Source organism: Chelonia mydas, chromosome 2, assembly GCF_015237465.2.
Source record: "Chelonia mydas isolate rCheMyd1 chromosome 2, rCheMyd1.pri.v2, whole genome shotgun sequence".
NCBI classification, from domain to species: Eukaryota; Metazoa; Chordata; order Testudines; family Cheloniidae; genus Chelonia; species Chelonia mydas.
The window spans coordinates 40361332-40388932 of record NC_057850.1 but is presented as its reverse complement, the minus strand read 5'-3'; the positions used below and the strand labels follow the sequence as shown (position 1 = coordinate 40388932).

Genomic DNA, 27601 nt, shown 5'->3' with positions numbered 1-27601 from the left:
ATTACTCACTTAATGCCATTTTTATTTATGGGAATATTTTAGGAGCTTGGGAAACTAAAATCAGTAACCGTGAGAAAAGGCAGCAGCGTAAGCGTGACAAGGTACTGACTGATGCTGGTCCAATAGAATCAAATCTCCCTGGGATGGAAAATGCAGTTACAGTAGCCACTGAACAACTAATACCTGCACCATCTTTTCCACTTGGTCCCAGAAAAAATAAAGGTATGATGTTGTAGAAAGAACACTTGAAAAGTAAGCAGTGTTTACTTTAGAAATGCATTATAATAGGAGGAGGATATATCTATGTAAAGGATATTGGAACTGGAAGTTGTAATACTTTGTGTGGATTTAAGGAATCAAGGGTGGAGGAAAAGCTAAAAACAGCATTTAACAGAAGATGCTTGGGTCCATGCTTTCAGCTGGAGCAGGTGAGAACTGTAAAGCCTTGTGCCTCTTGGAACCTATGAAGCGTCCCTCAGTCAGGTACCTAGACTGGCCCCTTCCCACCACTATCAGTGTTCTTTTCTGACTGTGTTGGGGAAGATTTTCCTTGTTTCACAGATGATCCCTGATTTTTTTTTTTTTTTTTTTTTTTTTGGTCAGATCCCAATGGTTTTATAACAAACCTCTTCTCACCCTTCCTTTCCGTTCCTGGTCAGTTTCCTATTAAACTGAAACACAAACTCCTTCCCGCCCCCCCTTCCACCACCATACCAGTTCCACTTTGGGCATTGTTTGTATAACTGATGGTACCACAGCTTCATCAGTTTCCCCAGCCCCACAAGAAGAGCAGAAAGACACCGTTTTGTTAGCCGACTAGATAACAGATTTCCTCTAGGCAGTCTGGTACCTGTTGATGCACCTAAGTGCCTAATTAAACAAAGAACAATGCATCAAGTGTTGTGCCATAGCAGCAGAAAGCTTGAGCCTAGCTGCTCTCTGGTGCTTTGCTACATTACATTCACATTCTGACTTCGACTCCTTAAATCGTTGATGCCTCAGATCCTTGTTTCTTCTTTGGTCAGAGCTTGTTTCTGTCCTGACTGAATGCACTGTCATTGCCCTTGAGTACTATGTCAGTTGTTTTCCCTTTGTCACTGCAGGCATGTAGGAAGTAAGGCAACCAAGCAACTTCAAGAAATGTTGACTGTAACTGTATTGTGATCTTTATGGACATAGATTACAGTAGTCATTAATCTGAGCAAGGACCATGGCAGTGTGTAGTGCACCATCAGTTCTCAGATGTCACCTTGCACCAGGTTAATTTGAAAGGAGTTCAGCTGCATCTACAGCGCTGCCTGGGTTAGGTAAGAGGTAGAAACAGCGGTTTCCTTTTGTAGTAATGGCTAGAAGAGGCTAGCGGAGGTGTTTGCAATGAAATGACCTCTTCCACCTGGTCTGGGCATGGTGCTCATGAGCACTGGAAAAATAGCTGGGCTCCTTTCAAATTAACTCTTTCTTAAACTGAATTAAAAGCCAATTAGGGTTCCTTGATTTAAATTGAGGTATCTAAACTGGCTATAAATCAAATAGCCTTTGAGGTTAAATGCCCGTATTTTTGGTTTTAATATAGTGTCTAAAAATTTGCTGTATTTGCAAATTTCTCCTTCGGTTTAGGATGTAAATATTTTTTGCCTGTTAATGATCGTTAAAGCGCTGATCCTCTGAAGTATAATTTGACCCTTGGTAATGAATACTTACTATAGATGCATGTAATGAGATGTACAATGGTTTGTAAAGACTTTCTCTTTAATCAGGTGATACAATTCTGAATGTTCAAGTTAGCAGCTCTAAATCTGCAAAGGGAGATTCAACAATTCAGCAAGGTAAAAGGATTTATTACTAGTGTGCATGCTAACTTGTTAATTTTGAGTAATAGTTTCCTAATACAGAACTAGAACTCCAACTGGTCAGAGTGCAGGATGCTGTGCAGTTCATGATTTAGAACTTTTTTTCTCAGTTATGCAATTGCTCTTCAGTTGTGGGTGTCTAATTTGCACAATCATTGTACAGTTATTTCTCAATAACAGTACATTGGCTATACGGACTCTTTACCCTAGTTACTCTAATAATATAGCTGTACTGTACCTAGAATTTTTACGCTGTTTATACCTGGTATAAAAATTACTACTGAGTAAACCACAAACATGCGTGTCTTGGAACAATATTTGGGGACTGTCCAGAGCAGCCTTAAGTGTTCACTTTCTCAAGTTAATGAGTTAACAAGTTTCCTAAAGTAAATAAATTAAAATATAAGCCTCAACATATTTGCTTTGAGTTAGACACACAGGTCCTGATTCTAAGGAAATCTGATATGCAGTTTGGCACAAATAGGTCATTTGGCACCTAAATACCACAATAGTGGGCATATGTAGATTTTGCACATGCAAATACCTGTTGGTGCATGGAATTACTATAATTGTAGCCCAGCTCTCTGAAAATTAGGCTCAAATTAAGCCTGAACACTCAAACATAAGATTTTATATAGTTAGTCTTTCTGGTAAGAGAAGCTGATTGAAGAACATTTGGGAAACTGTTTGGCATTGTCAAATCCAGATGGTAACTATTTAAGTCTGTAGTATAACTGACTACATTTACAGGAGAATGTGAAGCTAGCTGGAGGATGTAGCTGTGACCAAATATAGTCCATGTAGTTTGGCAGATCAACATTATGTTGAATTATAAGAAATGTCATCCAGCAGAAAGCAGTTCTGTTGCTGTCAATCCTTCAGAGCTTTGCTTCACAAGCAAGCTGCTGCTGCTGTGCAGCACTGCTAGAGAAGAAGATATATATGGGATAAGGAGATTATTTGATTAAGGTTCTTGTACTATATGCATTACTGTCCACCTTCTTGGCACCCATAGCTTTCCAGAAGGGCAGCCTGTTGCAGTAGTGACTGTGGTCATCTTCAAGGCTAGGGTATTTCAAAAAGCTGTGGATATTTTTGTGCTGTACTAGACAGGGAAGAAAACAAAGTTTAAGGGGAAGAACATGAAATATTTGTCCCTAAGTTTTCAGATTTGATGAGGCCAATACTTATTTGCCCTTTTCAATTTGGAAAGCTCCCGACTCTTCATATGGGATTTTTTCACTAGGCTTACTTGCTGAATAAAATGGAAACCTTCCTCCATCCCATCCTAGCTCTGAACTGCCAGAAGGGGCTTCTCACAGCTCTCTCAATTGCTGCTTCCCTGGTGGAAGGGGCAAGGGAGATGACATGTCGTTTTTTTGTCAGAGACACAGCTCTTGACAGGGCTAGAGGTCCCCTTTTTTAATGCATGAGGGAGAAGAAATAGTGGGCAGGAAGTAGCAGCCCTTTAAGAGAGAGAAGAGTACAGAAAGGGAGGCACAGCCTTCTGATGTTGCCTCCTATTTCTCCAGCTATGAGAGTGAAGGGGCACTAGTCATCAGAACCAGAGGACCGAGACACAGAGTAGCTGCCCCTCTTCCATGCCCCATGTAGAGAAGCTGCCTCAATGTCCTATTTTGGCTCTCTTCTTTATGTCCCTCCTGGCTCCTGCAGTGCTTCCTGACATCAGTACTCCCTCCTCTCATTTCTTTTTGTGTTCTTTTCATCCCAAACAGTGTTGCAGCATTGTTTAAAAAGTTCATTTTTCTGCTGTCAGCAGTTCATCCAGAATATAGTTCCTTTTCAATTGTGTACGTACAGGTTAGGATGTTCTGCTTTACTGGTTTTATTCTTATGAGCATGCAAGAGTATTTAAATACTGAAGAATTGGGCCGGTTCATAGATTTGCTACTAACCTTGCTAGAATCTAAACGCTTAATACCCAGGATTCTCATTTGTTTAGCATACTTTGTTGTAAAGTGCCATTTTTGCTTATGGCAATATGTAAATATCACAACATGCTGCTATATTGGGATCAGAGTTCTACACCTGGGCCTGTAGGAGAACTATGCACTGCTGTCTCTTGTCCCCCAAAAGCTGCCTGAAAGAATGATATTGACTGACTTTGGAGAGAGCAGTGTTTAGCCACCCCCGCTAGGAAGAAAGTGGAGCAAAAGAAGGGCGTGGAGCAAAAAAGGATATAGTGGAGGCCCGCTAGCCATGAATGGGGGAGGGGAAAAAAGGGCAAAAAAATAGAATCCTGTTCTCTAACTTTGCAGGAGAAAGGCAGAGTGTTAAAACATTTCAGTTTCTTCACAGGAATGGAGCATAAAGGCAGAGGTGAGGGACACATGATAGAAGTGTTAACATTTGAAACATGAGTGGTACTGTAGATCTAACTTTAGACATTTCAGCCTTAACAAGTTCACCTCTTTTAGAGGCTAAGAGATTTATTGTAACAATTCATAACTTGTGTTAAAACGGTCTTGCAACTATATATGATTCTGGTATCTAATATTTAGTTGTTCCTGACCGAAATTCAATAATGAACTTGATTTTTTTATTTTCAAGTAATATTTTAACTCTTCATCCAGTTACTTTTTTTAATCATGTTTTTATTTTTTAAGTTTCTTCAGGGTTGAATGAAAGCCCTACTGTAAATGGAGGAAATTGGAATGAAAAGTCTGGAAAAATCTCCTCAGAGATCAGTGCAGGTGAGGAGAAATGGACATCTGTTCCATCAACTACAGCAGGGAAGAGGAAGACTGAGACATCTGCTTGGGGTCAGGACACTGGAGATGCTAGTGGAAATGGAAAAGATTGGAGTGTATCCCTTGTGAGCAGGTCCTGGGGAGAGCGTACTTTGTTCCCTACCATTGGTAAGTATTGCTCCATGCGAGCATTCTTGCACCTTTTAGTAAAGGTAAAACAATGTTAGGATTCTTACAAAATCACAATTATGTTTTTAATCTTGTTGCTGTTTAGTATACAGTTATTTTCATGGTTAATATTGATTGAGTCCTGGTATTTTAGGAAAATCTAGTTCAGCTGCTTTGAACTGCTATATTTTATATTTGTAACAAATTTAATTCGTTACAGGTTGTTAATTATGGGGAAATGTGTTTTCCCTACAGTCATGTAGAAAACTGCCTACCCTACCCCAAAGTAGAACTAAAAATCTGTAGTGTAAAAATGTAGAAGTACTTGGTTGAGAGCCATGTGGATATTTTTTTTTATTTTTTAGTCATTCATATTTTTTAAAGTGGTGTCTAATGAATTCCGAATCCAAGGCATTTTCAACTTGATCACAAAGAAATTCCAATTTCATTTATGTAAACATTTGTTTACTAATGTTTATTAAATGTTTGTCTTTACTGGGATTTGTTGAGGCTTTTATTTGAGGTAAATATTGAAGACTTTTTTTCTAAGAAATAAACACTGTAGGCAATTCAGCACCAGTGCGCAAGTCTATGGCAAAAGCATTTTTTAGAAAAGTCTAAATTTGGAAGGCCCGGGGGAGCAAGCCTCTCAAAATTGGCTGGATATTGCAAGCTGATGGAGCGAGGTGCAAGTTTAAGGCCTCAGCATTGACTGTGAGATAATGCTTCAATACAGAAACACCCCATGCCTCTAATTGTCACCTACCACCCTACACTGGAACCTATATAGGGTATAGTTACAGTTGCAACCCAAACTCAGTGAGGACAACATCCTGAAAGAGAGAGCTTTCCTAAGCCCCCCTTTCTGGTGTTCAAACAACCCCCGTATCCTTACCAAACTCATAATCAGAATCCCCACAGACCAGACCCTGCCAACACAAAGCAGCACCAGACTCTGCCATAACAGATGCAAAACCTGCAGACATATTTCCACTGCTACGATGATTAACACCTCCCAACACAACATCTTTCAAGATCTATGGGTCCTACACATGCCTATCACATGTGGTGTACCTCATCCAGTGCATTAAATGCCCCAGTAACAACTATGTGGGTGAAACCAAACAATCACTAAGCTCTCAAATGAACTCATACAGAAAAATAAGACACAAACATCTTGTCACTGTAGACGAACACTTTTCATAAAACGATCACTCCTTATCTGACATCTCAGACCTTGTCCTCAAAGGAAACCTGCACAACAACTTTGGCCAGGTGTATACTACAGACTTATATTGGTATAACTGTGTCGCTTGGGGGTGGATAAGTGACATAGTTATACTGACCTAACCCCCTGTGTAGCGAGCACTATGTTGATAGGAGAGCTTCTAATACAGCATTTTAAGTGTATATCTGCCCTTCAGAAGATGAACCTGGGAGCTTAAATTTTTAATTTTGCTAGACATTAAAAACATGGTCTCAATAAAGACACTGGATTATTACAACTATCTGTAACCCCTAACCCTCCCCGCTTTTGTTCTATGATTGCAGAGGAGTTAACGGGCCATTTCACCTTCAATTGTTCCTTACAACAGAGGTTCTCAACCATTTTCTTTCTGAGGCTCCCCCCAACATGCTATTAAAAACTCCACGGCTCAGCTGTGCCACAACTCCTCTTTTTCTGCATATAAAAGCCAGGGCCGGCATTAAGGGATAGCAGCCTGGCAATTACCCAGGGCCCCATGCCACAGGGAGCACCACAAAGCTAAGTTGCTCAGGCTTCGGCTTCAGACCCAGGTGGCGAGGCTCGGGACCCTGGGCTGCAGTCCTGTGTGGCAGCGCTTTGGCTTTCTGCCCTGGGCCCTAGCAATTCTAATGCCTGCCATCCTTGGCTGACCCCCTGAAACCTGCTTGCAGCTCCCTAAAGGGCCCCGGACCCCTGGTTGAGAACCACTGCCTTAGAATATGTTATCATGCTAAACAATCTCTTTTCCACCTTGTATTTACCTGTGACCCGGAGGCCATGGCGAAACTTAAATCAGTATAACTATGTTGCTGGTGCCTCGCAGAGGTGGATTAAGTACGCTGATGGGAGAAGCTGAGCCTCTGAGGCATTTTAAGCATAGACCTGCCCTGAGTGCCTTTCCCAGGCCTGAGGAAGAGCGTTGTGTAGCTTGAAAGCTTGTCTTTCACCAGCAGAAGCTGGTCCAATTAAAAAATATTATCTCCCCCACTTAGTCTTATAGTACTTGGTAAGCAAGAGTAAACGTAAAGCCACAGGTAATATCTTACTAGGATGGGACTTTGTCTTGTGGCTGGAATTTCTTCTGATTTTTTTGACCCTATTCCTACAGCTTTAGACAACTGATTTTAGATGCCTTCAACATGGCAAAATAAAGTGTGACGTTATCAAGCTCTTCATTTTTTTTTCAGCTGCCTGGAATGTAGATGGAAGGATCAAGGCCTCTGAACAAAATTCTGCTTCTTTCACTTCCTTAGGACTAAATCCTGCAATTTCTGGTATGTTAAACTTTTCAAAGCTTTTTCTACAAGTGGAAATAGAGCATGTAACTATACTTAAATTAGACACCCTTTTTTTGGCAATAATCATTCTGCAGAAATGGTTATAGTTTGTGGCTCTCAAGACTGAGGGCTTGTCTATACTTAAAAGGCTGCAGCAGTACGGCTGCAGTTGCGCTGCTGTAGTGCTTCAATGAAGGCACTACGTATGCCAATGGGAGGGCTTCTCTCATCGGCACAGGTAATCCACCTCCCCAAGAGGCAGAAACTATGTCAGTAGGAGAAACCCTCCCATCAACATAGCACTGTCTACATCGGGAGTTAGGTCAGTATTACTGTGTTGCTCAGGGGGTGTGGATTTTCCTCATCCCTGAGCAACGTAGTTATACTGATGTAAATTGCTAGTGTAGACTAAGCCTAAATTGTAGAGAAAACTTGCCACATCTTTAAGCATAGAATTGGTTTTTATGTATTATACATGTAAGTGTTATGCAATTAGAATAAATACCTCATTCTCCAAAATGATAAATAAAAACCCCAAAGATAGACTAAATATGAGATTGTTTCTGATGAATGATAAGCAGATCAGGAAGGATCTGGAAAAGACACTGAGGCGACAATCTGTGTTTAGGAACACTTGGCCATTGCTGCAGATGTAAATTTCAGACTTCTGATGGAGCATAAATGTAATTCCCTAAAGATGCCATATATGTAGGATTGTAAATCCTATGTCTTAGCTCCTTAGTGTGAAACTGGAATAACTCCCTTAACTCTTAAGGTATTTTCTACCGTTGAAAGGTGCAGTAGCAGAGAGGATTACAAGCTAGACCTCCTAATAACTCTTGTATGCTACCTCTGCCAAGTATAAATACTGCTTTCTAAACACTGCATCACCTCCTAGAAGACTACTGTCAACAAAGCAGAAGCGACATGTTGGAGACTGCACTTTTGTCTCATTCCAGTTCTGAGTTCCTTTGTTGCATATTTATTTACCCATTCCTCCAGTCAGTTTGACATATTTACCTAAATTTTTTATGAAGCCGTTGCATTAAGTGTTTGTGCAAGTTCTGTGATGCATCTCAGCTGTTTCTTTTTTTCTAGTGTTTCTGCCTTTTCTGTGGCACTCCCCCCCCCCCCCCCCCCGTTCCACTGATTGTCTGACCTCCATTATATGGCTCTTCGTATTAACTGAACAACCAGTGCACACAGGTCCAGAAGGGGGTGATCTTTCCTATGGCCGGTAGACGGTGCTGCAGCCTCGCATTCTCTGGATTATCTGAATTTTTGATTCTAGCCCTGGTCTCAATTAGATCGGATAAACGGGGTTCTGCTGTACTTTGGTGTGTTTACATCTGGATATGTCTCTTATCTGGCACTGTTGTGTGTGCCTCAGTGCTTCATCACCGTATTCTTTACACCTAGTATTTTGGCACCCCAACACCTGAGTTAGGTGCTCCACTGTCTAATTTCATACAATTTAAGGCCAGAAAGTACCTTTAGATCTAGTCTGACATCACGGGATATTAAATTTCCCACAAATACTCCTATATTGAGCCCAGTGAGTTTAGTTGGACTAAAACATCTATTCTCAGTAGACTAAACTGTTGTGTGCCACAGACAGAGATTAGGCATTGCTACCACTACGGGGATTTAAATCTCTCCTAAAGTCCCAGCTATGGTAGGAAATTAATTACATGAGATTAGAAGGTGATCAATGTTCCATGCTGTAGAGAAAGCTGTAAAGCCCCTCCAGGTCCCTGCCAATCTCACTTGGGGAGAAATTGCCAGATATTTGGGTCTGAAATGAATCAGTTTGACCCTGATTGTGTGAGCAAGACATATCAGTCAGGCATCTAATGAACAAGATTCTCTGTACCACCTCAAAGCACTGATCTCCCCAATCTGGTGTCATCCCCCATTCTGGCCAATCTCTGCTTTAGAGAAAGATGGGGGGAGGGGGGAGAACCAGAGCAGAATAAACCCAGCCAGTTGTGCATCAGGAAAAAATTCCTTCCCAACCTCTGCAGACAATTGGCTGAAGCCCTGAAGCATGAGATTTGATGTAGCTGCAAAGTTTATGAACACGCTGAGAGAAGTTCAGGCAATCCTTTTATCCTAGTGGACCATGAAGGAAGGAAATGAATAAAAGGATTCATAGATTTCTCAGACCTGTCAGAGCACTGCCACCTACTGTCTCTTCTGGGTGCTGGAAAACTTTGCTAGCATTCTTTCAGTGCTCCACTAGTATTGATTTATCTTGGGAACTTTGCCTCCTGCACAATCAAGACAGCTGACTGTAACACTTGGGGGACAGCATCTGTACTCAGCAGGGTATTGCATATAACAGCCAGCAGTGATGATTGCTCTTACTCTGTCCTGCTACACTGCATTCAATGGTGAAACCTTTAAACCTTAAGAACTAGTAGAGTTAAGATCCAGGAGCCCCTCCCCGAAGCGTGGCCCGTCCCCACTCCTCCCCTTCTCTCCCAGTGCCTCCGGAAAGCCACGGAACAGTGTACAGGAGGTGCTGGGAGGGTGGGGGAGGAGTTGATCAGTGGGGCCAGCCTCCCTGGACATGACTCTCAGATCCCCTGGGGTACCCTCCGTGGACCCCAGTTTGAGAACCACTGCTATAAATATCTTCAGAAAAGCAGAATTACAGAATTTCATAAGAATCTGATTGTTGTACCCTCAATACATAACAATAAACAAGGTTCAGTGGAATGTTGTGTAGTCAGTGTTTATCTCTTTCCCCATAGCCTGTGACCCCTTCATTTTGTGTCTTTTTTTGTTTCAGTATTTCTACCTTTTATTTTACTTTTTTTTCCCCCCTCCTTTTACTGGAATCTCTAAGTTCCTGCTCTTCCCTCTGAATATGCCTCATTTTAGAGGCACTCTGTGACTGAATGTTGTGTGTTCCCGTCTCTTGGCTTGAAAAAGAGATTAAATTTGGTACCATAGTTCAGTATGTTTCTGCTGGACTAGCAGGCCAGCCTGCTGCATAGAGAGAACTTCCAGAAGACTTTTATGTCTGTCCTTCTGAATGTAGAACTTCAAATTGCAAGAAATGTATAGTGAATCTAATGAATTTTGAAATCCTGATAATTGCTCTTGCTCCTTCTGACTTAAAATATGCACAGGAGGAGGAGAGAGAGCAGATTTCCTGCTCACTCAGAATTCTCTGATAAGTTTTCTTTTGTTTGCTGGATTCTCTTTTTTCTTACCTCACCTTGTTACTTCCTCTTATTTTTAAATAAGAAAATTCAGCACCACAGACCTAAGTTTATAAGCTAACAAAAATTTCAAAGTTTTCATAAGTGTATTCCTTCTGCTCTCTTTCAGGATCCAGCAATGAACCAGTTACTCAGCCTGGTGCTTCTGATTTTCAGTGGGATTTAAGCCGCAGTCAGCCCCATGTTGATGATGAATGGTCTGGGTTAAGTATGTTCCTCTAAAATTCTCCTGATTTAAAATTCTCTGCTTTTTTTCAGCCACAGTCTGAACATTTACATCAACTGGCTTCTGGTTTTATATTCTGTTGCTTTTGCTTTATATCTTTCATTTCTGTAATATTAAACGTAAATTTAAGGCACAGATATCGGGGAAACTTACAGCTGAAATTCATAGTTTTAATTATATGTAAATATAAAATAGTCCTCAAATAGTTATTTTTAAGCTAAAACACTTGGTTAAGGAAATTTACATGTATCAGATATGGAAGAAAACTATCCAGTTTCTTCTGGTTTTTACTAGCAATAGTCTTAAGTAATTGAATCCTATAGTGAACTGTACTGGCTTGATATTACAGAGATACTTCTATGGGATCCAATAGAGTGGGTTCATACTCCAGCACGAGTACATAACAAGCCTCTGAGCTCAGTTTACGTATTGGTCATAACACACTGTATGCTTTATTGAGTATTGGAAGACATTTGAATTCAGCCTGTTTTCTGTGAACCATCTAATAATAGTAAAAGCACACAATTATTGACTATATAAATGTCCCCCAGAGTGAATACCCCTGAAATCATTTAAGAACTGGTATATAAAGCTGTTTCATCATCAACTCTCGAATTTTTCTTGTAAATTTGAAATATGATTTTGTAGTTCCTCAACACAGATAAGTCTTTCCAAATGTGAAGAGTATAAAATATTAATATAACTGCAGATTTAAATCTTAGTCCCTACTATTAATACTAGTAAAGAAAGCTTACTGTCTAGCTTCAGATTTTTTTCACATTAAGCTGTGTAATATTTATGCATGTTTATTTCCATGGTCAAATCTAAGCAGATAACTTTCCATATCAATCTAGTGCATATCCATTGGCTGATTAGTCTAGGAAACAGTACCTATAATGTTACTGGCTAGTAAGTTTTATCCTGTCAACTATACTACTGTATTATTTATTAAACAATTACTAAATTGCTTGTAGAAAGATAGTATCTTTAAGAGCAGCAAGGAAATAATATATGAAAATAGTGTAGATTCTGTATAACCAGTTTGACATAACTAGTCCAGCACTCAGTCTTTTTTTCATCCGATTTTAATAATACAAACTTATTTTTTATAGCTCTTAGAATCATCTTAGGGTCAATCACTTGTCTGTATTCTAAAGGGTATTGTTCAAATTCCTGAGCACGCTGAGCCTCTGGGAATGTTTATGCTTACATAGTTTAATGATGTCATGGATATCAAGTAACTGAAGCACAAATGTGAGAGAAGAAGTGGGAAACATGTAAAGCGTACATATTTGTGTACATTAACCCCTGTTTTAAGTTGAATACAAATAAAAGTAATACTCAGATGCAGGGGTAGCTCCAGAATCAGATTGAATAGAAAAGAATGGACAACTTTGGGACCTTCAAGTGAGAAGCCAGTATTTTGCTAAGGATTTTAGATGTTAAGCTATAATTGGACCATATCAGTCTGTCTTACTAGCTTGTACACTAACTTCACCCCAAGGTGGGAGGGAAGTCAGTTTTGGCAGTATTTTAAAGGATTGGAGCAGTCAATGCATAGATGAAAGGGATGCGAATTATAAATATTCTGAATTCAGACAATTCATCATTGGTAAACAAGTTGGTTTGTTTTTTCCTGTTTGTTCTCCCTATACCTTAATTTCTTTAGTCTCCTCTCATATTTATGGTATATGGCATAAGATGTTATCTTTGAAACCAACTTTGCTGTCACTTTGTACAAAAGAGTGTTTCCACCTTTCTTCATAATTCCCTCTAATCAGTGTTTCTAGTCTATGAAATATGAATTGACTTATTAAATTGGTCAAATTCATCAATGACAACATATTTGCACAGTCCTCAGTGAGGTAAACAAGCTAGTGGAAAAATGGAGCAAAGACCTGCAAAACTTGAAGAAAAATACAGTATGCAAAAACTCAGTAAATTAACTTTTAAGTTCAAGATTGACATCAAATCAACAGAATGCATTTATATACCAGTCTGTTTACAAAGCGGTATCTTGACTGCTCATACCATGGTTTGAAGAACTGGGCTAACTGTTGAAAATGAAAACTAATACCCTTTTTGTACCAATTTATGTAATAAAGTATCTTTCTTGCAAGATTTTAATTAATCAGTAAATGTGGGTGCAGTTCATAAAGAATTCGTACTGATAGCAATTTTGGCCAAGAAAATTAATTCTCCAGAAATTTACATCTTTGTGGACTTTTAGTATTTTGTACTGTTATTGAAGTAACCGTATTGCCCATCTAGGAAAAAAAATCACTTTAGAAATTTAAAATATTATAATATTTTAAATATTTAAATTGGTCCTTCTGTTATGCATTCCATTGGAGGATCTCAAAGCAATTAGGTCTTGTTTTCTGATACTGTATGACTGACCAGCCAGCAATTCAGTTGCTTTATCAACAGTTTCACTGTTTAAATGGAAGCTATGTGACCAATTACAAATAAATGTATTCTATTTGGTTTTCTGTCTTAAGCTCTCATCAAACCTCTTCCACTCATTAAATAAATCTAACAGTACGAATACTCATTTTTATTATTTTTAATATCTTAACAGCAAGAAAATGTAGCGTTTATCACAGGATTGACTTTTGAAGTGCTTTTGGCATTTTTCTGAAAACTGGCAATCATATTGTAGAGTAAGTAGGTTTTCCTGAAATTGTCATTATTTTTAACCTTTGTAGATGGTCTTTCTTCTGCTGACCCCAGCTCTGATTGGAATGCACCAGCAGAAGAGTGGGGGAACTGGGTAGATGAAGAAAAGGCTGCTTCTATTCCACAGCCTGAGGAACCATTATCTGATATTCAGAAGGTAGATAACCTACCTTATTCTTTACTACCTTTTTTGGATTATTGTAGTGCATGATAGCAATAAACAAACAATTTCATTCCCACTTTACATTGACTTTTCATTGAACATGTATAGTGGTGCCGTTATTGTTACAAATGTAAAAAGCGCAACAGTAAAGAAGGAGAACATTTTAATGTTTTCAGTAATGGAGTGTTTCACTCTTGATTGCCCAATTATAATTGGTATGGGGCAGCAATTCTTGAAATGAACATTTTCTCAGTGCTTGCATTTTGCTCCTCGGCCCTCCCATACAATTTCAGGTGGATGAAATTTTTTCAAAGTATCTTTAATATAGCTTATCATAGCACTGGCTCTACCTCTATACTCTGGAGTAATTTTACAAAGAAAGGGCTAGAAGTGTAGACTAAAAATTTCAAGCTATTAGGCTAGTATTGAGAGCAAAGCTCTTGTGCCTAGCATGACTTTGGTGTTTTGATTATGCAAAGCAAATATGTCATTATCTTGGCCATTTGCTATTCAAGTTGCTGCTGACAGTATTTGCTAAATAGCATGAAAAGAATGTTTTCTGTAACCAAAATACTCTTAATTTTACCAGTTCAATGTATCTGGCCATTTGCAGCTTTAAGAATTTAAATACAAACGATACAAAGGATTGACATGCATACCATCTTTAGAAGGTCAGCGAAAAGCAGTGAGAAATTATACTTTCTTTGGACTCAGTCTTGTACTTCTAATACTCAGGCTTCAGATGATGAGAGAGAAAAAGCAGAGCCAACTCACCAGAGCTGTACTAGTGGCAAATCCAAAAAGAAGAAGAAAAAGAAAAAGAAGCAAGGTGAAGAAGCTAGCTCTCCTGCACAGGTAAAATAAAATAAGAACATGTATTGTATTATTGATCTATCTGGGGCAAAATCCTTGATTAATTTTAAAGATGCACTTGATTTTTCAGTACTTCTGAATTACATTCTGTTTCTGCTTGTCAAGAATTAACATGATTCTTCAAATACTTGACTGATTAATGCCAGTTATAAATAGCTTCCTGACTCTTTTGGTGAACATGATTCAATTTTTTGAATCATCAGATTCATTCAACATCAAATATTTAATTATTGATCAACAGAGAAGTCATGAAACATGAGGGAAAATATGGGTGTTCTTCCCAAACCAGTTCAGTTTTGCTTATCTTGAACTATTTATCATCCTCAGTAAAATAAGGTTTCTGATTTTCACTAAGGGTGCATCTAGCAACCATTGTTTTTTCCTCTGCAGCAGGAGTCCTGTCTTTCAGAAGAGACTGCTTAGACATTGTATTACATAGCAGAATAACACTCAGACTTTAAGGCCAGATGGGACCATGATAATCATCTTCTCTGACCTCCTGTATATTGCAGGCAACAGAATCCTACTTACCCATTCCTGTAATAAGACCATAATCTCTGGCTGAGCTACTGAAGTCCTTGAAGCTTGATTTAAAGACTTCAAGTTACAGAGAGGCCACAGTTTACTCTAATTTAGACCAGTAACTTTGACCCATGCTGCAGAGGAAGGCAAAAAATTCTCCAGAGTCTCTGTCAATCTGATGTCGGGAAAAATTTCTTCCTGATCCTAAACATGGCAATCAGACCCTGAGCATGTGGGCTAGACCCACCAGCCAGACACCTGGTAAAGAATTCTCTGTAGTAACTCAGGACACAAGATGGGGAAGGGCTCTATCTTCAGCCACTGGAGAGATTTCCTAAGAGCAGTCATGGATGGGCCATATCTGTTTATAGGCCACCTCATCATGCCATCCCCTCTGTAAAGCTAAGTCTTGAAACAAGTTAGGCTTTTTGCCCCCACTACTCCACTTGTACGGCTGTTTCAGAGCTCCAGTCCTCTAATGGTTAGAACATGTATCTGATTTCAAACCTAAACTTGATTGCCAGTTTGTTCTTGTGCTAATATTGGCACTTAAATAACTCCTCTCCATCCCTGGTGTTTGTCCCTCTGTATTTATAGAAAGCAATCTCCCCTCAGCCTTCGTTTTGTTAGGCTAAACAAGCCAAGTTCTTTGAGTCTCATTGTGTAAGACAGGTTCTGCATTCCTCTGATCATCCTAGTAGCCCTTCTCTGCACCTGTTCCACTTTGAATTCATCTTTCTGAAACATTGTACACCAGAATTGCACACAGTATTGCAGATGAGGTCTCACCAGGATCTTGTATAATGGTAATAACACTTTCCTATCTCTAGTGGAAATACCTCTCCTGATGCATCCTAGGATTGCATTAGCCTTTTTCACTGCCGCATTACACTGGCAGCTCATAGTCATCCTGTGGTCGACCAGTACACCCATGTCTTGTTCCTCCTCTGTTGCTTCCAACTGATATGTCCCCAATTTATAGCAAAAATTCTTGTTGTTAGTCCCTAAGTGCATGACTTTGCACTATTAAATTTCATTTTACTCCATTTCTATTACTCCAGTTTTCAAGGTCATCCAGGTCTTCCTGTATGATATGCCAGTCTTCCTTCATATTGGCAATACTTCCCAACTTGGTCAGCTGCAAATTTTATTAGCACACTCCCACTCTTTGTGCCAGGGTCATTAATGAAAACGTTAAATAAGATTGTCCCAAGACCGATCCCTGAGGAACTCCACTAGTAATCTCCATCCAGCCTGGTAATTCATCTTTCAGCATGACCGTGGTAGTCTCCCCTATAACCAGTTTGTTACACACCTTTCAGTTCTCATTAATTGGCATCATCCCAATTTAATAATTTCCCATGTGGAACTGTATAAAATGCTTTATTGAAATCCAGGTAGATTAAATCTACTGCATTTACTTTGTCTAGAAAATTGGTTATCTTCTCAAAGAAAGAGATCAGGTTGATTTAGCATGATCTACTTTTTGTAAAACCATGTTGTATTTTATCCCAGTTACCATTTATCTCCCTCTTTACTCTTTCAAAATTTGTTCTAAGACCTTACAAACATCTAGGGATTGTCTAGATAATACTTAGTCCTGCCATGAGTGCAGGGGACTGGACTAGATGACCTCTCACAGTCCCTTCCTATGATTCTGTGATACAGATGAGGTCAAACTAAAGAGCCTGTTTTTCCCAGATCATTTTTTTTCTCTTTCTTAAATATAGGTACAATAAGTGAGATGGAAGTTATTTTGGCAGACTATCTTTTATACCATAATGATATAGTGGTAAAACTCTTACCTAAGGTCGTGATTTAGCTTAATTTTTGTATGACATTCTAAGTCTCTAGGAATCATAACTTCCTAGGAGAAGCTATGCTCGATCTCCGCAAGCTAGGTCTGAACAAGATGTTAGTTACTACCTGGGCAGGAGTAAGCGTTCCTTAGGTCACCTCAATAGTTTGTAGTATTTGCAAAGATAACACAAGAGTTTCACCTCTATCTAGTGCTACTAGTGTTCCCAGACAGAGTGAGTTCATTCTACTGGGAGAGTAACTACTTTAGCTGCTTGTGCTCAAATGTGTATCAAATGTAGGGCTGCCTTTCACAGTTCACTGTAGACTTTTTACAAATCATTACTGTCTCAAATCTGGAGTCATTACGGGATGTTTTGGGGGGAAAGTGGTCCTTCAGTCTTTTTTTTTTTTTTTTTTTTTTTTAATTGGTCTCGTTCCTTGAGACTGGTACTATTTGCCAGACACTTACAGTGAGACTCTGCAGAGGCAGTTTCATGAAGAGATTTAACCAGTAACTGGGATTTGTAACTAATGCATTTGGAGAGAGGGAGAGGCAATGTAGATTTGCAGTATCTTACTTGCAGTAAAGAAGAAATGAGGGTTCTAAAGGAGCAGAGCTTCTAAAACCACAGCTTGGAATGCTCAAATTCCACTCTGTGGATTTCTGTCTCTTCTGTATAATGGCCTGTGGCTTGCAAGAAACAACTCCTCCAACAGGGATCTGCAGAGGCAATATATTCTGAATTCCAGGTACTATAGTTGCATGTAACCTACCTGTCAATTATCCTGTCAGATTGATTCCTATCCAAGGAATCAAGTGCTATCTACACTCTAATTTCATTTAATTTTGCATCTCCAGATATGTTTCATAAAGTCCTTGTTTAATACTTTTAGTTCTGATCCTCTGTTTAAGAAGGCTACCTTTTTTGGATTAGTATATCAGCCTAAATATACAAAAGGTGAGTAACTTCTTACCATCCACAGAGTTTATAAATGGGATTAAAAAACCTAAATTGCTTAAATCTCTTGCTTGATGAGTGCATATAGAACTGTCAATATGAGAGCCTGTTGTAAGGTTAGACTGCTATTATGGTAGAACAAACTAGTTTACAGTTTAAATCCAGAACACTAACGTAGGCCTGACAATGATTTTTCTCATCTGAAAAGTGATTGTGTACAGATGGGAACTTACTCAGTGGATATACTTCCAGTGTGGTCAGTCATATCTGCTGATTTGAGTGACCAAAAGTAAGTTTTGGGGTTTTTTCCACTGCCTTTGATGTCTGTTAACTAAAAATGAGAGAGCTGAATTCTATTCCTCCTTGTTCATCAGCAGAATTGTTACGGTCTGATTGGTTCCACCTGTGCATGCCGAAGGGAGTGTGTGGAGAAGGGATCGTCCAGTGGTTAGGGCATAGCTTTGGTCTTGGGACACTTGGGTTCAATTTCCTGCTCTGCCACAGACTGTGTGTGACCTTCAGCAAGTCACTAGGCCTCTCTGTCTCAGTTCCCCATCTGCAAAATGGGGCTAAAAGTACTTTCTTAATTTACAGAGGTGATGTGAGGATAAGTACATTAAAGATTATGAGGTGCTCAGATACTGTGGTCGTTGGGGCTGTACAAACACCTAAAATAGAATAGAAAGATTTCTCTGTAGACCTGATTTGAAGACAGTGAAGTTGCATATATATCACTGAGGGCCTAGCTTTTTCTGCAAAACCTTCGTTAATCGTATTGACGTATGAAATAAACTGAGTTTAGGTTTAGTCCACAGGGCTCATAGTTAGAAACGTCTTTTTACTTGTAAACTGAGCGTGTAATTAACAAATATCAAACCCCAAATGACATTTTTCCCACAATTGCTTTTCAGAATAGAACTTCACTTTAAATTTCACACTCACTTTGTACGTACATTTGAAGTGCTTCATAATTTAAAACACACTTAATTATTTTGTTTGTGATAAGTAATTGACGTGTATAGGTCACTGCCTTCAGGACATCACTGATTTATCTTACCTCAATAGATAGTTTCATGCTACATTCTAGAAACTATTTGTAATAATCCTGGCCTATACTGCATGTCCAGTTGTATTAATCTAATACTTTCTTTACATGTTTACTCTCAACGTCACTCATGCCACCTAGTTGAGGTAGTATCTCAACAGAACCAAGACTTAACAGGAAAAGGATAAATGGAATTCTTCTGCAGCTGTTGGCTCATTCCCTTCTTTTTTCTGTAGGATGCTGAAGATGTGGATAGAGAGGTTGGAGAGGAATTTCAGGAGGATACTGCAAAAGCTCAACCACAACAGGAAATAACTTTTTCTTTGAAGACCATAAGCACTAGTGAACCAGCTGAGGTATGAATTAGTTTAAAAAAAAAAATTTTTTTTTGTTCCTATTTTGAAATACTCAAGATGAATAACTTCATTGAAACATTTTGTTAACTTGTCTACATCCTTAACATTACCATCACTTCAGGCTATGTGCTTTCAAATATGAAATAGGCTTGGAACGTTGATTAGGTGCACTTCTGCCTCCTTAATTTAAAGGGCAGGTCTGCTGACTCAGTAGACCTTTACCCTGTGTTTATTGTTCAAGTAAGCGTATAACTGAATAAAATATGCTTGCATTAACTGGGGGTTTACAAAGTAATAAATCAGACCTGATATAAGAATGGGAGTGAGACCTGGATTATATTTTATTCTGGCATCCACATTAACAGAATTGTTACATTTCAGTTACAAAATCTTTATTATTCTGGCTCTCCATGAGCTGTGTTGGCCCTTCAGATTCCAGGCTGAGTTCAGTGTTGGTAGATTGAAAAAACATCTTTAGACTTGTAAACTGAGCAGATTTGATGTGGGGAAGTAACTGAAACACATAAGATTCATTTTTTAAATCTGTACTTTCAGGGAATTTAATCTTGTATCTGTTACATAATCAATCTTAAAATGCACTCCCATCTCAAGAATTAAAAAATTGGAGGAAAATTGCATATGGAAGTTGAATGTAACAGGTGTGAAAAGAACTGTTTGTCATCTAAGTCCGTAGATGCTCTGGCAGCCAGTTTCATCTCTCCGAAACAGCCAGAGATCTTTTGGTTGTGGGGGAAGAGAGGAGAAAGGAGGCGGACTTTTTTTTTTTTTTTTTTTCCCCCTTCTCTTTTTCTCCAAGCAGCAGGATCTTTAGATATTGTCATTGAATGATGCTCATCCTCCAGAACAGGATCTCTGCTTCTGGTAATAGACTGGAATCATGTTCAGTGTAGATGGCATTTATATATAAACTGAAAACATCTGGCACGGTTTACAAAGTTGTGTTACATGTAAATGAAATATTATTTAAAAGTTAAGAAGTCCACTAAAACTATGTAGTACTGTTGGTTTTGTCAATTTCTGTGGGTAAAAGATTCTTGTAGCTATGTAATGGCTAAAACTAAAAGTCACTGAAACTGCTGTTTGGCGGTACAATTTCTTGTATGGGTATATGATGTTTAGCTTAGGTTTCAACTGTGGCATGTAAAATTAGAATTTTTTTTAAAACATGTCCTCTATTTACCACAGATAACAAGGTCTATATTTCAAATAGTTATTAGAGTAACTTTGTAGCAAAGATCACAGATAGCCAAAGGAAACTGATATAGTAAGATTTTTATAAAGAATCTGATTTATATTTTAATGTAAAAAATATTCTGAAAATTATATTCAGGCACTAGAGCTACCTAAAATATCATCCTTTTATGTGATTTTTTTTTCTAAATACATGTTGAATGGTAAATATGCAGATTAAAAGATGACTTTACCAGTAAAAGGTCATTTAGTCTATTTTGCCTGAAACAGAACTGACCCATAACTGAATGATTGAAACTCTGCCTGAAGAACTAAAAAACTTTATAAGTCAGTGACTTTTTTCTGGAAAATTTTGACCTCTTTTCTGTTTGCCATTTAATTTTATATGCACTATGATTTGCTCATGTTTCTGTGTTTGAGCCCAGAGTTGCAAGTAATTTAGTAGAGAAGACTGGAATAATTTGAGAATTTAATTGAGATACAAAAGATTTCTAGATCAGATCTGGAGAGCAGGGTTCAGAGGTACTTAAAAAAAATCTAATACATTTTTTCCCAAAAGCCTATCCATATTAGAAGTTCAGAATTCTCTTACTATAGGACTTCACAAATTTTTTTCACAAAACTAAGACCAGTGCACTAAAAAAAAATTTATTTAATCAAAACTCTAAAGGTTTTAGTCTTTCATTTTCTCTTATAAATTGATAACCTTGTCAGAATGTGACTGTTTTCAGCAGATTTTGTTCATTGCTCATTCTTCATTTTTAAAAGAAGTCAACTCTAGTTTTGATATGAATGTATCAGACAGGCAGACTGTGTCCCACATGGAACCCTTATATGGATTGATTGGTGCACACTATTGTCTGGAGACTTAAGTTGCGCGTATTGCTCTGAACCTTCAATTAGATCTGTGCAGGTACGCCCATATGCCTTCATGGAGCCCCATTGTATATGGGTTCAATGTGGGAAACAGTCTGCCTGCCTGTATAAGATTGCAGGAACAGGCCTGTATACACAAATTTAAGAACATAATTCTTTTCTATAACTATTTTTCCCTTGAAGTTACAGCTAGGTAGCCTAGAGCTAGCACTGAGTCAGCTGAACAGAATTAAACACAGCTGTCCATGAGTGCCAAGTTGTCTAATATAATTTTAGTCACCAAGATTCCTCAGGGTGAGGTTCTATCATAGTGTAATTTTCCAGGGTTGACAATGCAAGAGATAAGCCTCCTTGCATTTTCAATTTTCTTGGCCATCTCTGAAGATTTGATAGGTACAGAGCAACTCCTCATATTCTTTTGCTTCAAGATGAAAGTTTCTGAAAAAAAGTTTCTGAAACAGTGAAGAAGGTCTCCTTTGGTAGTCAGTATTGAGTAAAGGCCCATAAAATTAGAAAAGCAAAAGTAAGATAGAAAACTGTAACATAAGGTGTGCTTCCTGAGTGCCCCAACAGCGGGAGAGAGCAGGGTTTGAGCACCTTCCTCTCCCGCTGCTGACATTACCAGCATCATGTAGTGTGTAGGACCTGGTGCGAAAAGCCCCTGGAATCTATCCTAGTCACTAATGGGAATTCATATATACACACCCTTGGAAACTGAGTAGTGGTGAGTTTCAGAAAATCCCAGTGCTACTAGTTACGTATTAAGTCAAATCAGGCACTAGCGTAATTATTCTCCTTCGAGTGATTGCACGTGTTCATTCCACTCTTGGTGTCTGTGCACTCAGTGCTCCCCCTGCTACCATGCACCACTGTGTGCAGATATAAATGGTAGACACGCTCCTACCCCTCTCAGTTCCTTCTTATCACCTGTTCAGTGATCTCCAAAACAGCATGCAGTAATTGAATGTGCTGCTTTGAAATACTATAATGTAGCTAATGGGATAACGCTATAAAGTATCTTTCTATCAGGCCATTAGACAGTGGTCACCATTAAAATCTTACAAATTTTGCAAGTATATAATGTTATCATAGTACTACTAGTAGTATGACTGTAAATACTTAAGCAATATTAATAACTAGACACTTTCTGATTACTGTAGAATGTGATCTTATGAACCATGCAGTACTGGAGTTATGCATGGTCTTGCTTAAGTGATCAGTTGTATTACTATGAAATAAAAAGTATGCAATATTTCACAGTGCACTAAGCAGCTGTAATAAACACATTCCTGAAAACTAGATCAAATTCTCTTTCTTTTGGGTTATTTTTCCTTTCTCCTCACCCCAGTTACTTTGACTAGAGGAATGAAATGGCCTAGTATCCCCTTAAACTTTTATTCAGGCTAATTGTTTTTTCACTAGAGGGCAGCAATGATCTTATGACTCTGTTGGTAAAATTTGACAAGACATTGATCGTAGTTTAAATTTTTTTCAGTACTATCCTTTCAAAAGACATGTAAGTATTCAACCAGAAATGCCAGTGCTTAAACCATTGTTAATGTTATATAATCTATACTTTACCAAATTAATCCAAAAAATATTTGTTTCAAAATAGCTTGAGGAGACTCCTCCACTTGCTGTTTCTACTGAGCCATCTGTAATTGTATCAGAGAGTGATTCTGACAAGATCTCTTCCCAAGTGCCACAGATGCTACAAGAGACAGATGTTTCCAGTCCCAATATTAAGCAAAACAGTGTGCCTCCTCCACAAAGTAAGTAACACCCAGTATGAAGATCATATTGACTTTTCCTGTTAAATTTACATGCTTAATAACTGGAGTAATATTTAACCATCTGCTGGGTGTGGGGAGGAGAGAAGGAAGACGTGTATTTGGCAAATGCATTAGTCTTTCGCTGTATGGAAACCTGGATTCAAATCTTTTTTGTATCACAAATGAAACTGGTGTTTAGTGTGTTGAGTCCCTACTGGACACCTGTATCGTGCTGTGGAATATGAACAATTCAGCATACTTGGTAAATTTTGCTTACTAAAGTCAGAACTGGAGATTCGTGTTATGACTAAGATGCTTTGGCAGACTTGTATGAAAAGCCTGTAGAACACCTACCTGTCTTGTTACTAACTCTAAGAAGTGCTATGAGTCTTGATTATCTTTTCTGTTTTGGAATTTGTAAGGGGCCAATCACTATAGTGTTTAAGGACCAGCCTTGTTGAAAAACATTAACAGTTGAATATTTTTTTTCCTTTGGATTGAGCAAATTTGAGTATTAATTTATCAGTGATAGATTGTAGTTCAGAATGTTTCAGTGAATTGTAGTAGTCATGAAAGAGCAAGTGATAACATGGGAGTAGCTGGGTACTGGGCAGGTGGATGTGGCATATGGCTTTCTGTCATATGCATCACAGCCTAAACTATTGGTGATGGTGTGGTTTTTGTTTGCATTGTGCTAATTAGTACCTAGTGGTCCCAAACCAAGGATCAGGAACCTGTTCCACTGGGTACTGTACTCATATGTAACAAAAAGATGGTGCCTACCTCAAGGAGCTTACAGTGTAAGTATATGAGGGGAGCCGACAGATGGATACAACAAATGCAGAGGGGGAGAGTACAAGGTGACAGTGAGATTGGATTTGGGTATTTAAAGTGTCTAGAAAATAACAAGCTTGTACACTAGACCACTGTCACTTGAGTACTAAAAATTTAGAGAATCCTAACTTAACTACAAAAGGGCTGAAAAGATTACTGTTGTGTAATAATTTGAAAGATTCCTAAATGTTTTAAAGTACAAAACCAGAGTGCATCATGTGAGAGGAATTTAAGCAATAGACTATTTTAAATTTAGGTTGTCTTTTGCATGGCTGATCAAATTCTACTCCCGCCCTGCATGGCAAGTACAACTTTGCAAAAACTGCTTGAACAGTACATGCTATATTTCTGCATAACTTCATCTTGTATTAATGTGAAATGTACTGAATTAATATTTTTGAAGTGAATTGTGCATAAATGTCCTGAACCTTTACGGTGGGTTTCATTTTGTTTTTTGTTTGTCAAACTTTTTTAGCCAAGTCTGAAGATAGCTGGGAGTCCCCAAAACAAGTTAAAAAGAAGAAAAAAGCAAGAAGGGAAACGTGAATTTCCTGAGATGGACGTGTGTTGGTGAAACGCTGTCATGAAGATTATGCTGTTTATGCAATAATTTGTGAACATGTACAGAATTTTATATATTTCAACTGATTTTTAAAACAAAACTGCTGTGAACACGACCATCTTTAAAAAGGAATCAAAGGAAATTGTGATAGAGAGCAGCAGAAAATGCTACAATGCTGGAAGATGCTTTGAAGAGTCCTTTTTTTTCCACTGTAAGGGAAAGATCTTAAAAAAAATAAACAAACAAACACCTGGTTTTACAACACAGTGCCCTGTTTACAACAGATTATGCCCTATCTCATCTACAGCTGGGAATAAAGTATTGATTTTTTTTTAAGAAAGGGTTGTCTGTAAAATAGTTGTCTATAAAACAAGTGGTGTTTCTTGCATCTTTTGAGTGATGTATAAGAAACTCGGAATGTCTACCATTTGATTTTGCTTCATGCCTAAATCAAAGTGCTTTGATTAAATACATAATCTGCCATATTTTTACAATATGCTGGTTAGCCAAGCATGCTAACTATTAAAGGAATCACAAGTGCAAATAAAATAATTAAATAAAAATCCATTTGTACAGTTCAACCTTCATGGTTTATTATAAAAAGTTAAAGAAAATAAAAATTGGTGGGCTAAAAGGCTGAGAATGCGATTGCTGAAACTTGAGTATGGTTCATGAAGTTATTTTTGATAGCCTCTATTACATTACTTGAATTGTTCAAAGTAACAATATATTTTAATTAAGAATGTGGCAATGTGCAGAAAATCACTTCTATTGTTTTCTACTTTATCCTTTATAGTCTTTTTTGTTTTGTTGGTTGGTTGGTAGTTTCAGACTCATTTAAAACTCATCCCTGATCATTTTTAAACTCTTAAAATAAAATTAATTCATATTTTCCTTTCCCCTTATTTTATTAATTACTTTTCCCTTTGCTATTTTTTTTTTAAAAGCAAGATCAGCTGTTTTCATTCACTAACTGTACAGGACTTTAAGGATTTGGTGGAGAATGAAAGAATGGCTACAGACAGCTTTAATTGACATTGTCAAGACCACCAGTTATCAGGAATACATTTTTTTTTTTTTTTACTGCCTTAACCTCTAGTATGTAGAATATGCATCTAGACTTCTTGAAGGGGTTAGTGTTTTTATAAGAAATTCCATGCAAGTGTAGCAGTTGTAAAATAAAGAATATTTCCCAATTGAAACTGTTGATTAAAATGGTGTTTGAGAATTGTCATTATTTTCAGGCACTGTAATTGCATCCTATCAAACTGGCAGGTTTCTTTGTATCTATAAATGTGCATGCTCAGCCATGTACACTGTAAATAGCCTTTCCAAACTTGTGTTTGATAAGGACCATAATTAACATCACTTACTGAATTCTGGTAAAGAGCCATGATTTATTTCATGTGATTGACTTTGGTTTTTGTGTGGCAAAAAAATGAAGCTGTAACCAATGGTACTGATCAGCCATCCAATATTATCTTATACAGGACTGCAGTTTGATAGTATTTACTTGCAAGACAAGAATAGCTAAAGAAACAAGCTGATTTTAATTGTACTGAAGACATGCCTTACTAATTGACAGCTTTCCTAATAAATGAATACTAACTTATACAGGTATCAATACCTATGTCAAGAACATGGCAAATATGTTTATATGTTCAAAAGTTTTGTTTAATTCAATGACATTTCTAAGTTGATTTGTTTAAAATAAATTGAGCAAATTGATGATAATGTTTTATTTACTGGAAGGGAGTAACGCTTAAGCCTTGATGCCTATCTAGGATTCCATGTAAACTGAACTGAAATACAGTTTTCCACAGGGATTTTTAAAAAGGGAATGTTAAATGAAATCATGTAAAGTGCTATTGCTTGTTGTAAATAACATTTCCATTTTGCTTGCTTCTTTTAGTAAGTGTGACAAATACTTTACCTATTTTAAATTTAGGTTTATAGTGAATGTCCAAAATTGTTTTGCATGGTTTCCAGTCTTTACACTTGGCTAGAAGTGGCATTCTGAGGAGGGGTCTGAGGACCTTAAGTAATGACATGTTCCCCAAAAAAGCTTTAAAAATTAGATGACTTAAGTGTTATATTTTTTTTCTCTCTTGACAGAGGGAGTTGACTGCTTAGGGTTGCCAAATAAGTCCTTGAATCACTTGACATATTAATAAAACTTTTTGCAAATAAAGCAGACTTGCTGCTAAACAAACTGCTGTTCCTAATTTATGCACAGTAATTTTCTCCTGCCCAGTATTCCCTTCAGAATGCCATCCAGTTAGCAGCACTCCTAGTCATTTTTTCACTAGAAAGTATATGGATTGATTGTCTTGGAAAATTGGACACTGATTTTATTTGACAAAAATGGCCCCAAAGGAAGATGAAATTAATGCAATTTGTCTATGAATGGAGATTTTAAAATATCTTAGTGCTTTTCTTTTACCCAAGAAATGGATAGTCTTAATGATAAACTGTACACCTGGAGCGGAAAGAGGAAACAATACAGTTTAAAGAAATTAAGATTCTCGTTTTGCTGAATGCATGAAATGTTTTCATAATTGAATCTAATATATTGTTCTTTGTAATAGTTCCCAAATTGTTTATATACACAACTTTACAGAAATTGTGGTTGTGAAGTATAAGTGGATAGTTGTTGCATGGTTTAATTTCTTTTGTTTTTCTTTTGGGAAAATGTACAGAATTCCTAGGGCTTTGTTACAAAGCTAGCAACCTGCAAGTTGGTTCAAGGTGGATGAAAACTGTATTTCTGATATCTCCTTTCATAAACTTAAAAAAACTTACAGTAGAAAAACATTATGAAAATATTTACTGAAGAATGTATACATTAAAAATGAGTTTTCAAAACTGTTTATAGAAATGCCATTAGTATCACTATTTCTATCACAGAATGTTCTCTCTTGGAATTTTCTCATTGAAAGCTGTCATTTTACTAATGGTTCCCATCTAGAAGCCTGATCTGAGGAATAGGTCTTGAGTGAATGCATGACTAAGTGAGACTTTCAAAGTTAGTAAACCGCTTTATGACTAATGTAAATGTAAGTAATTAAATTACTCGGAAGGTTCCCAGTTAAATAAGGTAATGTAAAAAGATCTTTGGAAATCTTGTAGTCATGTATTCAAGTTTCATTTATATTCCACATCCTAATCTGCATACTACTGTCAAGAGGACAGATGTTTGTTTGTTGGGTTTTTTTAATTCTCTCCAGTCCAGATATACCA

The 27601-nt window shown here is 37.7% G+C and overlaps 1 protein-coding gene across 1 annotated transcript in view; it reads left to right on the top strand.

Moving 5' to 3' along the window:
• MTDH (metadherin) overlaps positions 1–27231 on the top strand; it is a 51533-nt gene extending 24302 nt beyond the window's left edge. The window contains exons 4-13 of the mRNA XM_007055992.4: positions 43–222; positions 1758–1826; positions 4478–4729; positions 7163–7249; positions 10592–10690; positions 13417–13544; positions 14286–14405; positions 18986–19105; positions 22809–22965; positions 24275–27231. Of these exons, the coding sequence (XP_007056054.3) occupies positions 43–222; positions 1758–1826; positions 4478–4729; positions 7163–7249; positions 10592–10690; positions 13417–13544; positions 14286–14405; positions 18986–19105; positions 22809–22965; positions 24275–24345 (1283 nt within the window). The 3' untranslated portion in view covers positions 24346–27231. The remainder of the gene's footprint in view (positions 1–42; positions 223–1757; positions 1827–4477; positions 4730–7162; positions 7250–10591; positions 10691–13416; positions 13545–14285; positions 14406–18985; positions 19106–22808; positions 22966–24274) is intronic.
• The last annotated feature ends 370 nt before the right edge of the window (positions 27232–27601 follow it).